The sequence below is a fragment of the Geotrypetes seraphini genome, chromosome 6 (assembly GCF_902459505.1).
Source record: "Geotrypetes seraphini chromosome 6, aGeoSer1.1, whole genome shotgun sequence".
In the NCBI taxonomy this organism is placed as follows: Eukaryota; Metazoa; Chordata; class Amphibia; order Gymnophiona; family Dermophiidae; genus Geotrypetes; species Geotrypetes seraphini.
The window spans coordinates 64,979,557-64,995,240 of record NC_047089.1 but is presented as its reverse complement, the minus strand read 5'-3'; the positions used below and the strand labels follow the sequence as shown (position 1 = coordinate 64,995,240).

Genomic DNA, 15,684 nt, shown 5'->3' with positions numbered 1-15,684 from the left:
GGAAATTTCATGGCGACACCAGGAAATATTTCTTCACAGAGAGAGTGGTTGATCCTTGGAATGAGCTCCCGGTGCAGGTGATCGAGGCAAACAGCGTGCAAGAATTTAAGAACAAATGGGATGCCCATGTGGGATCCCTTAGAGGGTTAAGCCAAGGGAACCTGTCACCAGGAGTGGGATCCCTAGGATAGTAGACTTGGGGGTGGTCAATAGAGTGGGCAGACCTGATGGGCTATGGCCCTTATCTGCCGTCATCTTCTATGTTTCTATGTTTAATATTAGATTTTGAATTTGGATATAGTTCGTAGCATTCTCGCAAGTAGCTCATGCTAAAAAGAAGATGCTGACTGGGAGTGTTAAAAGAACCGGCGTATATTTCCTGAATGCTGAAAATATTCTGTTTAATGTGTTTTATTTTGGTGGCATATAATTCACTGGAATGTGTTCAGTGTACATATTACCATCAATAACAGAGGTACTGGAGGGTGAGAACATAAGAACATAAGAATTGACGCTGCTGGGTCAGACCAGTGGAGTGGCAGCTGGTACAACTGCACCAGAACAACTCAATGAGGAGGCCTTTCTTTGCTGTCTCCAACAATGCCCCCCTTGCACCCTCACACAGGCACAAGTGCTACAACCCCAAAGATTCAAATTTGTCCCATCATACCCCATTCCACCTCTTATTAGCCCGCCATCAATTCTGCCCCACTTTAGTCTCCCCGAACACCCAAGTCACCAACTACCTGTGGTAAAGAGCAAATCGGCCAATCAACGTTATTTAGGCTTTATATTAAAACATTGCTTTTATTTAATTTAGCAGACAATCATCAAGATCCCTTTTCGAGTCTGATTTTTATTTTTGAAAATATGTAAGAGGAGCTTTCAAATGTCTTTTTTGGCCACTCTGATCACTGTGAATCTAAAATTGAGGAACAATTCTTTGCCTTCGTGAAAATGTCATACATGAAATATTTAGCCTAATGAACAGAAAATATGCAGTAGCTGTCCCAGAGGTAACACCAGCAGCAGGACTCTGTGGAAAATGAGCGATCATCAACAAATTGGGTAAAAATCTGGCTTGAAGAGAGAATGATGGAAGATGAGACTAGCTTAGACAGGGCTGGGAAAAAAGTACTGGGGATAGAGTTTTAGAGGGAGTGTATGGTGGGGGGAGGTGACAAGATGGGTCCAGGGAAGTGTGAATCTGGAGAATCAGACTTTATTTTAGTTATATATGTTGATCTGAGTTATGACTGAACAAACAAACAGAATGTATCGTTGCAGGGGGGTCTCCCTTTATTTCACTGCCTGGGATACTGAGTGGGCATTGACCAATCTGTCCAGCAATGTAACTTACAGCATTTTATTTTTTTGTTGTTGTTGTTTAAGTTGTGTATAGTTCTCACTAAAATGAAATTGTTGTACATTAAAAAATAATCTTTTAACAAAAAAAGTTTTTAAAAATCTCACAAAAAGCAATTTTCTCTTACTTTTATCATTCCCACTGTTGTAGCCATCACTCTCAGGAGAATGTTCACGCCGATGTTTTGGTGACTGACCAGGACTCGGGCTACTTTCATTTCTGTGGCGCTTCCTGAAACAAATATTGGGCACATCTAGTTTCACATCAGTATATAAACGTACATAGCAAAGAATTCAATCTAAAAATAAATATGTATCACATAATTATTTCCTTTAAAGACAGCAATTCAATTAACATAGGGTCAAAAGTTAACCAAGCACACAACTACAATCAGGATAGATAAAAATCAATGATTTTTTTTTTAATTAAAAAAATATCAGATTTTTAAAAAAATTTAAATTGGACTTTTTTTTTTTTAATAAAATGCTTGAGGAAAAAAAAAAAATCTATCTATAGATAGCTTTCTATTTAAGATAATTATAGTCCAAAAGTTATTCATCATGAAATAAGGATTAGTTTTTAATTGTAGCATGAGGCTGTATATTCAAGCAATGTTTAAATTTTTTTGGTAAATGAATTCCATTAATACATTCATAATGTCATGGGCAATTCTTTCTAGAATATATTATCAGAGATGCATGTTTTCTCATTTCTCAGAACTGTGAATTTATGTTTGCATAGATAATATGCTTCTTTTTCACAGCAAAAATGTTATAAAATATACAGAGTTGAGAAAAAGACCTTAGCCCCATTGTTCTTTTGCAAATCGATGTACATAGAATCAACCCCTTACTTCTTAAGTGCCAAGTTTATATCAGCACAAAGAGCTAATTGTGGGGAGGGAGGAGCAAGCAGTAAAAATGAAAGTGAAACCTTTTAAGCAGAATACTCCACAAGTGTGTATAATGGCAGCAGGCTGTAAACAAGACCAAAATTGGGAATATTTTAATGAAGTTCATCTACCTATGGGTAAGGCAGGCATGCATGCAAAATGCAAACACTGCAACAAAGAAATGCAAGGCCAGGTGGCCCAAATGAGACATCATTATGTGAACTGCTTTGATGAAGATGACAAAAGGAGCATGTTTGAACAGGCAGGATATTCAAGTTGGCAAATGTTTTGATTTCGTTGAAACAAGCAAATATTCCTTTTTTTGGGCAATACTGAGTAGCAGTGAATACTATTTCTGCTAATTTATTATTTCTCATTGTATCAATAATAAAATAACAGCATTGACTTTTCTATTTACAGGAATCTATCATCAACCTAAAAGATTCTGGAAACTATCCACTTTTGAGACCATCATCATCCTATTCTAAAGTATCAGAGTTATATGTCCAGGATAGTGTTTCAGTCACATCATAAACATCACATATCCATAGTATATCACCTTAAAGAAAGTAAAAAGCTGACAATCCAGGAACCACTATAGATAAGTTTGTGGTAAAAAAAACAAACCCATAAGATTAGAAAAAGAGGTAAATGATGAAAAAATTACCCAGTTCATTTATGCGACAAACTCTTCTTTCTGTCTGACTGAAAACCTATATTTCATTAATATGGTTCAGTCACTAAGACCAGGATACAGTCCACCCAACAAAGAATATGATGCAGGGAAACTGCTGGATAAAGTGATAGACAGAGAAATAGAGCAATGCGCGACAGTTCTAGAGGATAAAATTGTTAACTTAAGCCTGGATGGATGGGGGGAGTAATGTCCAAAGTGATCCTGTTATATATGCTTGTATAACAGAAGGGAATGTCTTTCTTGCTGAAACAATTGATACCTCAGGAAATACACATACAGTAGAATAATTACAGAAGTAGAGGCAAAAGCTTTAATAAAAATTCAAATGTCTAGTATGCAGTTTAGTCACAGACAATGCTGCAAATGTATCCAAGATTGGAAGAAATTTAGAAGAGCATGAAGAGAATACCAAGCTAATAACATATGGCTACAGTGCTCATTTGCTGCACCTTCTAGCCAAAGACTTCAGTGTCCCAGAAATAAAGACTAATGTCATTGAAATTGCTAAATATTTCCATAATCATTTTGCTGCAGCAGCAGCAGCAGCTCTAAAAAGAATGTGTGGAACCAAGCTAATGTTCCCACAAGATGTTAGATGGAACACTATAATGGATTGTTTTGAGCAGTATTTCAAGAACTGGCCTATTCTGATGACAGTTTGTGAACAAAACCAAGAGAAAATAGATGGCACCATTACGATCAAAATCCTCAACATTGGGTTTAAGAGAAATGTTGAAGATATGCTGAGAATCCTGAAACCCATTTCTGAAGTTTTAAACAAAATATCGAAAAATAGCTGTTTTATTGCTGATGTTAAAATTTGGAAGGAACCGAGTGAGCACTAAAAAACAGAACTGCACAATAACAGAATTAAATTACAAGCATTACAAAATGAATGTGGCAAGCACTGTCTCCAGCTCATTTTCTTGCAAATATTGTCAATATCTGGTACCAGGATCAAATTTTACATGCTGAAGAAGAGGAGATAGTTATGACATGGGGAACCATGAATCATCCATTTGTAATGCCAACTATAATAAATTTCAGAGCTAAGAAATATGTTTGCCGATGTTTTAAAAAAAGTCAAACAAATAAACTGGTGGAAGTCACTTATTAAGCACTTATTTAGAGAGTATTGAAGTAATGATTTCACTTTTAACAGAAGTAGCTTCTTCTGCTGGCATAGAAAAAAATATTCTCTTCCTTTGGACTCATTCATTCCAAACTGAGAAATCACTTGGGAACCGATAAAGCAGGAAAGCTTGTTTTTCTTTTCCAGATTATGAACAAACAAGATAATTAAGCTACAGAAGATAGTACTTTAAATTTTTCATTTGTGGATCTGGCTGATAGTCTAAGTTTTAAAAAATATATTTTGTTTAACCACAATAGTTAACGTGGATGTTTAAGCAAATACAAGAATACATATACCATAATGTTACTGTTTTGGTTAAATAAAACTATTTAAATTATTAAGGTGAGGTTACATGGGCGCAATGAGTGAGAGGACACTTGTGTCAAGCTCCTCTCCTCCCCCGAACAAATGGCTATAACCTTACCAGAAAAATGTGTTAACAGGATTTTTTAAGCATACATGATGAACAACTATTGTGGGGGCGACATCAGTGAAGTTTTGAAAGTGCTCCTGCAGGTACATGGCTACAAAAACTCAATGAAAGGAGAGGTTAAAACCACTGGAGGGCAAGATGGCAGAACAACAGGCTTGCCAGCCCCATCTGTTTGCTCGGCTTGGACAGCAGAAATAACGGCCGAAGTAACAGCAGTGGTAGAGGCAGCCTTAGATAAAAAAATTGCAAGCTTTGAATGACAGAACCGAGGCTGCCCATGACCTTGATCAGATGCAATAGATTAAGCGCACTGGAAGACAAACAGACTTCGACAAAAGGCCCCACACCCACAGTGGTGCTTCAAAAAAAGACTTGCTGATTTGGAAAATAAAGTCGATAACTTCGAACATTGGCGAGAAGGAGAAATTAGGTTCTTACCTGCTAATTTTCTTTCTTTTAGTCCCTCCATACCGGCACAGAATGGATGGGTTTACGCTCTTCTGACAGAAGGTGCAGGCAGACATAATGACTTTTGGCACTAGGACAAATGAGCTGTGCAGTCCCATCTACAATCAGTCTGACAAATAGCCAAGCAGAAACTAACTAGGCCGAAAACATGCCAACATACCAACTCCACTCTCACATGGAGAAGACAAAGTAAGTGTCGGATTGGACATGGAAACACTGTTGGATACTGATTAGAACAAGAACCTTCAAAAACATCCCCCCAGTTCACCGGCTAAACCAGATTAACCAAATGCCACTGCTGTTATTAAAAAACCAAGACAAAACCAAACTGTACTCTATCCGAAAAAAATAAATGAATAACATGGCAGGGCAGGGCCTGTGCTGGTCTGGAGGGAATAAAAGAAAAAATTAGCAGGTAAAACCTAATTTCTCCTCTTTTAGCATCCCTCCAGAACAGCACAGAATGGATGAGACGTACCAAAGCAGTACCCATCATGGGTGGGACCCCCAAAGGGCCACCGCAAGCACACGCTCCACGAACACCGCATCCCGACAAGCCTGAAAGTCCACACAGTAGTGATGAACAAAGGAATGGAGAGAAAACCAAACTGCTGCTTTACAGATATCCACTGGAGATACTAACGAACTCTCAGCCCAAGAGACTGCTTGATTCCTAATTGAATGAGCTTTGAGAAAATCTGGAACAGGTTTCTTTTGGAGAAGGTACGCCAAAGCGATAGCCTCCTTAATCCAGCATGCAACTGTAGCCTTGGAAGCATTTTCCCCCTTAATGAGGAGCCACCAACAGAATAAAAAGACGATCCGACTGCGGAACTCCTGGGTCTGCTTAACATATATGCAAAGGACCCTGTGGACATATAATCTGTGTAACTGTCTCTGCTCCAGAGAGCTCTCCCTACTATTCAAGACCAGAAGGACAAAAGACTGGTTAACATGAAAAGGCGAAACCACCTTCAGAAGAAAAGAGGGAACTGGCTGCAGCACGACCTGCTCCTTGGAGAACTCCAAGAAGGGAGGGCTTCATGAAAAAGCCTGAAATTCAGAAATGCATTTCACGGACGTAATGGCCACCAGGAACACCGCCTTAAGGACCTTCAACATACAAGAAACAAGAGGCTCAAAGGGAGAACGAACAAGCATGGAAAGAACCAGACTGAAATCCCAGGCTGGAACCGAAGGTGGCTAGATCAATTTCACCGCTCTCAAGTGACCCACATCCGGAGAAGAGGCCAAATGCCAACCATGCACCAGACTGTGAAAGGAAGGCAAAGCCGCAATCTGTACCCTGAGGGAGGACCAGGCCAGGCCCCACTCCAGGCCATCCTGCAAAAACTGCAAGATGTAAGGCAAAGATGTGCGAAGGGGAACCATGCCATGCGTGGAACACCACTCCTCAAAAAAAAATGCCAAATATGCACATAAGCCTGAGATGTGGAAAGACTCCTCCACCCTATTGGGTTCTCGATTGCCTTATCCGAATATCCTTTCTTACCTAGGTATTCCAGTTCAAAAGCCACACCGCAAGACAAAAGGGACCCGGATCGAACATGGGAATGAGACCGAGTCCAAAGGTTGGTCAAGAGGGGCAGCGGAAGAGGATCTGTCACGAGAATCTGAACTAGATTTGCATATCACGGGTGCCTGGGCAAATCCAGAGCCACCAGGATCATGTGGCCTGCATGGCAAGCAATGCAAAGAAGCAGTCTGCCCACCAGAGGCCTCAGAGGAAAGACATACAGCAGGCCAAACGTTGGCCAAGTCTGCACCAGAGCATCTAGCACCTCAGCCTGGGAATCTTTGTGCCGACTGAAGAACCTTGGCACTTTGGCATTGACACTGGTGGCCATGAGGTCCATGACCAGATGGCCCCATGCCTGATCAACTCAAAGGCTTCCAACCTGAGACACCACTCGCCAGGATCCAGCACATAATGACTGAAAAAGTCTGCCTGGACACTGTCCACTCCTGCTATGTGGGAAACCGAGATGTCCAGAAGATGAGCCTCTGCCCATTTCATGAGAAGAGTTGCCTCCTGTGCTACCAGATGACTCTTGGTTCCCCCAATGATTTATGTAAGCCACCGTGGTGTTGCCAAGATAACCCGCACCGATTTGCCCCCCCAGCAACGACTGGAAAGCTACCAATGCCAACCGAATGGTTCTTGTCTCCAGAACAATGATCGACCAGGATGCTTCCACCAGTGACCAGCTGCCCTGAACTGAGCAAGCAAGACATTGAGCCCCTCATCTGAGGAGACTAGCGCCTTTAAGAAGCACTGTCCACTGGGGCTTATCTAGACTCACACCCTGACCCAGATTGGAAGACTTGAGCCACCAGTCCCCTAATCCCCAAAGAGGAATAGGAGAGTCCAGATCGTGAATCTGCGGTGACCACCACTAGAGAAGAGCATACATAAGAGGACGCATGTGAGCCCAAGCCCACCTGACCACTTCCAGAGACGTCACTATTGATCCCAAGACCTGCAGAAATTCCTGCACCTGAGGGCAGCAACAATCCATGAAGGAGTGAATCTCCAACTGCAATTTCAACACCAGGGCCTCAGGAAGGAAGCCTGAGAACTCAGAGATACTCCAAGCGCTGAGACGGAGTCAACCAGCTTTGGACAGGTTGATCACCCAGCCCAGCAACTGCAGAAACTCCACAACCCGAGTCGTGACCCAGGAGCTCTCCTGAAATGACTTTGCTAGAATCAACCAATCATCCAGATAGGGATGAACCAGGATACCTTCCTTGCGAAAGGCCACCACCACCATGATAATCTTGGTAAAGGTCCGCGGAGCTGTGGCCAAACCAAAAGGAAGCACACAAAACTGATAATGCTGTCCCAAAATCGCAAAGCGAAGGTATCGCTGATGGGAGGCCCAAATTGGAACATGCAGGTAGGCCTCCTTCAGGTCGAGAGAAGTCAGAAATTCCCTAGGCTGGACAGCAAGAATTATTAATTTCAGGGTTTCCATAAGAAAAGATGGAACCTGGCGTGCTTTGTTGACACTTTCCAGATCTAAAATGGGGCCAAAAAGGCCCCTCTTTCTTAGGCACCACAAAGTAAATGGAGTACCTCCCGGTGCAAATCTCCTGAGGAGGCACTGGAACCACCACTTTGAGGTCTAGCAAATGAGCAGCATCTGACGAAATGCCCGCTTCTTCCAAGTAGCCTGACAAGGAGAAGAGAGGAAACGATTTGGCAAAGGCCAGGAAAACTCTAAGACACAGCTGTCCCAAATCACTTCTAGGACCCACTGATCCATTATGATCTCAACCCACCCTCGGTAAAACTTCCACAACTGGGCTCCCACCGGAACCAAGGGAAGGACCCACACTGAGTCACTGGGCCAGTCAGGAAGAGGAGACATTGGTGGAGTCCTGACCTCCCTGGCGGGCTCCCTTAAAGGACTGCATGCACTGAAAAAGATACGACCTCTGGAAGGAAAAGGGGCCGAGACCTGGTCAGAGTGGAATTTGGAAATTCATGTAAATGCTCACGGGCAAAACCATCCCCGCTGCGCTTGGTGAGGTGACCTCTGGAAGCAGCAGCACCTTAGATTCACTTAAAGCCTGAACCAGCTTATCCAACTCCTCCCCAAAAAGGAAGGAGTCTCGAAAGGGAAATTTACTGAGCTTAGACTTAGAAGCCTCAAAGAGATAAGAAGTGCCGAGTTCAATCTTAGCCACCTCCTGATCCACTAAAGACCAGTCAGCTGACCCCTGGTCAAGGACTCGCTCAGACCACCGGAAACAAGCCTGGGCAACCATACCACTACAAATTGCCGTCTGGACAGCCAGGGAAGCTACATCAAAACTCTGTTTAAGGACAGCCTCCATCTTATGGGCTTGATGATCTCTCAGGGCTGAACCACCCTCAACTGGCATGGTGTGTCGACATGCAATAGCCGAGACCACCACATCAACCACAGAAGACTTAAACGTATCCCTATCCCCCTCAGGAATGGGATAAAGACTAGCCATTGACCGCACCAAATGAAAAGGAGCAGCCGGCGTCTTCCATTGTGTGTTCACCACATTCCGAATATCCTGATGTATGGGAGAAGAGTGGAATGCTGACCACATCCACCGAAGCAGAGGGTCCACAACTCGAGGGGGGTCCCTTAGCTTCCTCCTCAAAGTACAAAACCAAAGACACCTGGAGAATAAGCACCTGCAGTTCTTCCCAGTGAAAAATGCGCTCAATCAACGCATCCTCTCCAAATGGTGTCTCCAAAAACCCTCCGTCCACATCATCTGACTCACCTAGAGGATCTTGGGGGTCCACCTAAAGGTCTGAGTCCTCATCCAGCGAAACCAGATCAGCCAGAAACAAGTTCTCGCCCTAAGACACCCTTAGTCGCTTGAACGATGGCTGGGGAGACTGGACGGAGGCCAACGCTGCAGGAGACAGAATAGGGGCGGCCCCCCCAAAGACCTGGAGATCCCCCCCAGAAACGAAGCAAGACCCCCAGCCACTTGTAAAAAAAAGCCTTGTACATAAACAAAATCAGGGCAGAAAACCCCGGTGGCACCATAGAACTCACTGCAGGTGCAGAAGAAACCGATAGGATCTGTTCTAGAGGTCTGCATGGGAACGGGGATCGCGGGGGTCCCGCGGGAATCCCCCCTAACCCACGGGACTCTCACGGGGACCCCTCTCTGGCCCACAGGACTCCCACAGGGACCCCCTCTAGCCAACGGGACTCCCACAGGGATGGAAGGCTTTGGAAGCAGAGTTCGTCCATATAATATAATGGACAGGTCAGCCTTAGTAAAAGAGAGAGAGGGTTTATAAGTCACCCCTGAACAGAAAACAAAAAAGGGATCCATCAAAGAGATTCCACAAGGAAAACAGCAGCGCAAACACAAAATAAACTGTGGAATTGATGATCCTGTCAGAAATAATTGCTGCTTTTTATGGGGACGGGTGGGGATGGACGTAATTCCTTGCGGGGACGGAGAGAATCCTGACGGGGACGGGTGGGGATGGAGAGGATCCTGTCAGGGACAAGCAGGGATGGGTGGGATTTCTGTCCCCACGCAACTCTCTAATCTGTTCCTGTCTCTCTAAAACAGGAGAAAGTTCGCCTAAGGCCACAGGCAAAATGGCAGCGCTTCCTGCCAAAACCGAAGGAAGGCCCACCGAAAAACTGTTTCCCGAGCACAGAATTGGCAACAAGACCAGACTAGACCCACCCGCTAAATCAGAACCGCAAGCAGCAGCCTCTATAGCAGAAAGGGAATCTCCAGTACCCTCGGCAGTCAAAGCCTGCCTGACAGTCAGCAGTTGAGGAAACCCCGGTGTGGGTGGCCGGAGATATACGAGCTTCCCCAGCACTCCCTGCCGATGAGCGGTGCACGTACGAAGAGAAACCCTACACACTGGCACCCAAAGCAGACGCATGTTCCCCCTCAAAGCGGCCGGAACACTTCACACACACACTGGCTGCATCAACCATCAGTGTGCACATAAAACACATTTCTGCCCACTTGTACTTCTACCAAAAGTCATTATTGTCTCAGTCTCCATCTGTTGGCAGAGGAACATAAACATATCTGTTATGTGCCTGTCTGGAGGGACACTAAAGAAACAACTTACAATTTGTAGAAATCCCTGAATCATCACAGGTCGGCTAACTACCATGCCTGCTGAAAAATGAAGTTTGGATCCGTTAGGGCCTATACATATAGAGACAGTACACAGAATAGGATCCCAAACACAAGAGAACTCCAAGCCACGTGCAATTATAATCTGCTTGTTGCACTTCGCTCACAAGCAGGCCATCTTACGAACGATCCATTTCAGACTCTCGCTTACCTATGAAAGACATACAATACTCTGTTTTCAAGACTACTCTGCTAAAATTGCAACAGCATGGAAGGGATTTGTAACAATCTACTCTATATTGGTGGAAAAAAGGTCCAATTCTCCTTGCTCTATCCTGCCAAATTAAGAATACAACATGCCGGCACAGATCACTATTTAAGGAGGCATCATATAAAGCACAGGACTTTGTGAAAACTCTCAAGGCTATCTCTCCAACTTCATAATTATGACCTAACACCTGACTTCACTATGGAAGATTTGTTTCTTACTAAGGATCTCAGCGCAATAGTAGCTGGCAGTTCTTATGGAGCCAGCTGAGCAAGTCTAATCTGTCTGGTATTTAGGCAGGGTTGTTCTCATATGATAGACATGTCTGCCCTAGATTGTAGTAACATACTATTTGTATGAACTATGCAAGAAACATAAGTTAGTAGGACACGATACTCGAGGCAAGAATGGTTGGGGTTCAATCTACTTTAAGGGGGACACGGTCACCTAAGTGACTGGCTCATTTGTCAAGCAAGATAAGGGAGATACTTAGGGGGGTGAGAAGTATTTATGACTCAAGGGGGTAGAGAGGGGGTAGGGGAATGGGGGTTAAAGATTTATATGGTGGGAAGGATTGGTTTGAACATCTGAAAAACTGATGAGTGTGGTTGAACATTCAGACTTATGTTGATAATACTACCATTGGAGATATTCAAGCATTTGAGGAAGGGTATAGGCTGGGATGCCCTTTCTCTTTTTGGAATGCTGATTGCAAGTATTTGAGGGAGGGTATAGGCTGGGATGCCCTTTCTCTTTTTGGAATGCTGATTGCAAGTATTTGAGGGAGGGTATAGGCTGGGATGCCCTTTCTCCTTTTGGAATGCTGATTGAAATGTTATAATCAAAATACAGTGAGTGATGCTTAAATTACAATCATGGAATGAAGGAGGCATTGGCTCGTTTATAAAGCGTAGTAAAATATTACAAACACTAAACAGGCACAAGGCACAAACAGCATTACTTCAAGAAACTCACTTGGATGCATCAGAACACCGAAAATTATGTAGATGGTGGGTGGGGGATTTTGTTGATAGCCCTTCTCCAAACAAAAAGGCCGGAGTGATTATCCTGTTTAGAAAAGGGCTGATGGTGGAAAAACATACTATTATTGCAGAAGCAAGAGGCAAATATATCATTGAACATATTACTCTAAATAGACAGGAATTGGTGTTGGTAAATGTAAATGGTCCTAATAACTATGACAAGTTCTTCTTTAAAGATATCATAAAATATGTAAAGCCTTTGTCCAACATACCTGTGGTGGTGGGTGGGGATTTCAATATAGTTTTTGATCCAATAATGGATAAATCTCACTACAGAAGGATCGCACCAGTGGACTATACAAAAGGGGTGCCGTTGGTCTGCGATACTTTGGATCTTTTATACTCATGGCAATTTTCACATCCCACTACTAGGGACTATACTCATTTGTTGCAGGCCCATAGCACCCAGTCATAGATAGATTACAAAGACCAACAAAAAAAAATTTTTCCCTTGGTTCCTTTGGTTTTTTGACCCGTTCCTGGGGTTATTTGGGGCGCTGATTCAGAAAAATTGAATTGGATAGACCGCATCAGCTCTAGTTTTTTAGATATGGTTGAATTTATTAATTTTTTTACTGCTATTTAAAAGACCAAACATGAACATTGGGTAAAAAAGATTGGCCTCTGAGGGAATATATGGTCGTTGGAGGACAAAATGTAATCAATGAACTTTTGGTAGCACGAAATAGAATTATACTGCCACCACTAAATATAAAGCTAGGCCTGATGAAACAATTTGTAAAGGCTTTGAATAAAGACAGTTGGTGCATTGAATACGTAGTGCATATGTTACCTGGACTTACTGTGAAAAAACTGAAGGCAGGAATTTTCGATGGTCTGCAGATCAGACAACTTATAAATGACCCACATTTCATAGCATCAATGAATGAAATCGAATCATGTGCCTGGTCTTCTTTTGTTTTTGTTGTGAAAAACTTTCTTGGTATCAAGAAGGCAGACAACTACACACAATTAGTAGAAGATATGCTCTTTCATTTCAACAGGCTTGGCTGTAACATGAGTGTTAAAGTTCACTTCTGCACAGTCACATAGATCGATTTCCAGAGAACCTTGGTGACTTACGCAAAGAGCAAGATGAAAGATTTCACCAAGACATAAAAGCAATGGAAGCCGGATACCAAAGAAGATGGGATGCACACACAATGGCAGACTATTGTTGGAATCTTATGCAAGATTGTCCTGGCAGATTCCACTTTCAGAAGTCTTACAAAAGGAGCTTCTTGTGTGTCGAATGACAAGAAATTTTGTATCATAAACTTGTGCTCTTGGTGTGAAATAAGTAGATTTTCATGTTGTACGCTTTTCTTTCAGTTTTTAATATGTTTCCTTCATGCTTAAAAAAATATTAATTTAAACACTACATTAAAATATCCTGATTTTTTAATGGGCGAACAGAGTGAAGAGTGGTATACGGCACATGTTCTATATTTCAAAACCTAGAGCTGATGGGAGAAAACTGGTGCCATTTTTGGAATCAGCAGGTCAAATATACCCAGAAACAGGCACCAAAATGAGTATTGGCCAGTGTTATCTTTTGGTCTCCTCCATTCTCTCATCCAAATTGCGCTCAGCAGAAAAAGGTCTTATATGTATCACTGATCATACACTCAATTGGCTATAGCTTCAGAAGGACATACAATCTTATCTAAAATCTTATCAGAAGTTTCCAAAAGGTAGTACCACTGATGGTGGCTATGCCAATTTCCAACCCATCTCAAATCTACCTTTACTGGCTAAGACTCTGGAGAAGGCAGTCCTCAGGAAGCTCACAGAATATCTGGAAGATAAAATACTCCACCCTCAGCAATCTAGTTTCCAAAGTCATCATAATACAGAATCTCTGTTGTTAGACCTTACTGATGAAAACCTATGCAAAGCTGAAATGGGCTTTAATGCTTTATGGATCCAACTAGACTTGACTGCAACTTTTGATATCTGTCACCTGAAACTTCTGCAAAGACTTAAGAGAGAGTGGTTTGAATTCTACTGTCCTATAATGGTTTTCGTCTTACTTTTCTAATCATTCCTGTTCAGTTTATTGAAACAATGAAACGTCTAATAGCAGACCCATTATTATCAGGCATTCTGCAGGGATCCTTCTTATTACCAACTCTTTTCAACTTGTATCTGACCCCTTTAGCTAAATTATTAGAGTCTTGGAACATCAAATTTCACATTTTTCCTAATATTTGTGGGTAACAACTGAGAAGAAATACTCTCTGACCTTAACAGAAAACTGATAGATCTTAACATCTGGCTAGCTGACAACACTCTATAATTAACACAGACAAATCATCCACCATGTGGCTATCGAGCAGCCAATCTGTACTATGTAAACTTCCTGAACTGACCAGCAAACCCATCCAACTCAAGCCCAAAATGTTAACTCTGAATTAAGCTACAAACCGCAAATAAGTCACGTAGTAAAAATGTGTTTCTATCACCTAAGACTATTGAGGCAACTAAAACCTGTGCTAACTGCAAATCTAGCAAAACTAACTCATGCTTTTATTACTAATCGTCTAGACTACTGTAACAAGCTTAGCAAATCTATTCCGTCTGCAGCTAATCCAAAACACTGCAGCTAGACTCTTAACAGGCGCACTCAGTAATGACCCCATTTGGCCGATTCTGTTTGATCTGAACTGGCTGCCAATAACTAAGCATATTGAATTCAAGCTACTTTGTCTAGTCTTCAAAGCCTAGTATCTTCAGCTTCCTGTCTATCTATACAAGAAACTGGCTAGATATCTACCCAATAGAACTGTAAGGGCTCCTTTTATCAAGGCGCGCTACGGGGGTTAGCGCGTTGGACATTTCATCAAGAGATAACCCCCGCGGCAGCCTAAAATCCTAATGCCTCGTCAATGGAGACATTAGGTACTAGCGCGGCAGGCGGTTTAACGCGCGGTATTCCGCGTGTTAAACCGCTACTGCGCCTTTGTAAAAGGACCCCTAAGATCACATCATGACCAATTTGAAGTCTCTGGATCGAGAGAAATAAAACTACAAACAACTAGGAAAAGAGCCTTTTTTATATGCAGGTCCTAACCTTTGGAACGCCATATTTAATGACTTCCTTGAGGAAACAACCTACTTCTCCTTCCAGAAACTATTGAAATCTATTCTATTTTATCAACAATATGGAACCCTATGAGATTACTCTCCATAGTCCTCAAGCGAGCATTCCACACTATATGCAATTTCTTCTTCCATCTGTAACTCCAACTTCATAAAGACCTGAATATCTCTATCCTTGTGCTCATTCCCTAACCATCTTTCTCAATTTTTACATTGTCACGCCTTCCCTAAAACCCCATCTCTCTTCTTCCCTCTCATGGATTGAAAAAAATGTAATTCTTTTTTCCAATGTAACAGTTGTAACCCTCTTTTTAATGTAATAGTATTGTAAACTGCTTAAATACTCATGTGCAAGCGGTATATCAAATGTAATAAATCCAATCCCTATATTATGACCCAAAATTCTATGAACATCTCCAGACCAAGCAGAGGGATTATATTACAGACCATAGATATCACATTTCTAAACCCCTCATATTTTGGGAAGCAGCTAAAGCTGTGTGGCTTAGCAACAGAAAGCAAGTTTCAGAAGCCAAGATTAGGAGATGGGAGGAAAGGATGAGACAGGATAGGCAGCCTACTCTTCAGCAGCACATAAAGCTTCCTGACTTGCCTCCCAGATCATACTTAACCAGTTATTTCATAA

At 42.3% G+C, this 15,684-nt stretch overlaps 1 protein-coding gene across 5 annotated transcripts in view; it reads right to left on the bottom strand.

Annotated features, from left to right (window-relative positions):
• Nucleotides 1–15,684, bottom strand: part of ZC3H13 (zinc finger CCCH-type containing 13) — a 143,832-nt gene that overhangs the window by 35,133 nt on the left and 93,015 nt on the right. For 4 of the 5 annotated variants that reach the window (XM_033947893.1, XM_033947889.1, XM_033947892.1 and 1 more), the window contains 2 exons: nt 11,869–11,976; nt 1,494–1,597 (listed from right to left, as the gene is read on the bottom strand). In XM_033947893.1, coding sequence (XP_033803784.1) covers nt 1,494–1,597; nt 11,869–11,976 — 212 coding nt within the window. The remainder of the gene's footprint in view (nt 1–1,493; nt 1,598–11,868; nt 11,977–15,684) is intronic. The other variant, XM_033947891.1, reaches the window with a different exon arrangement.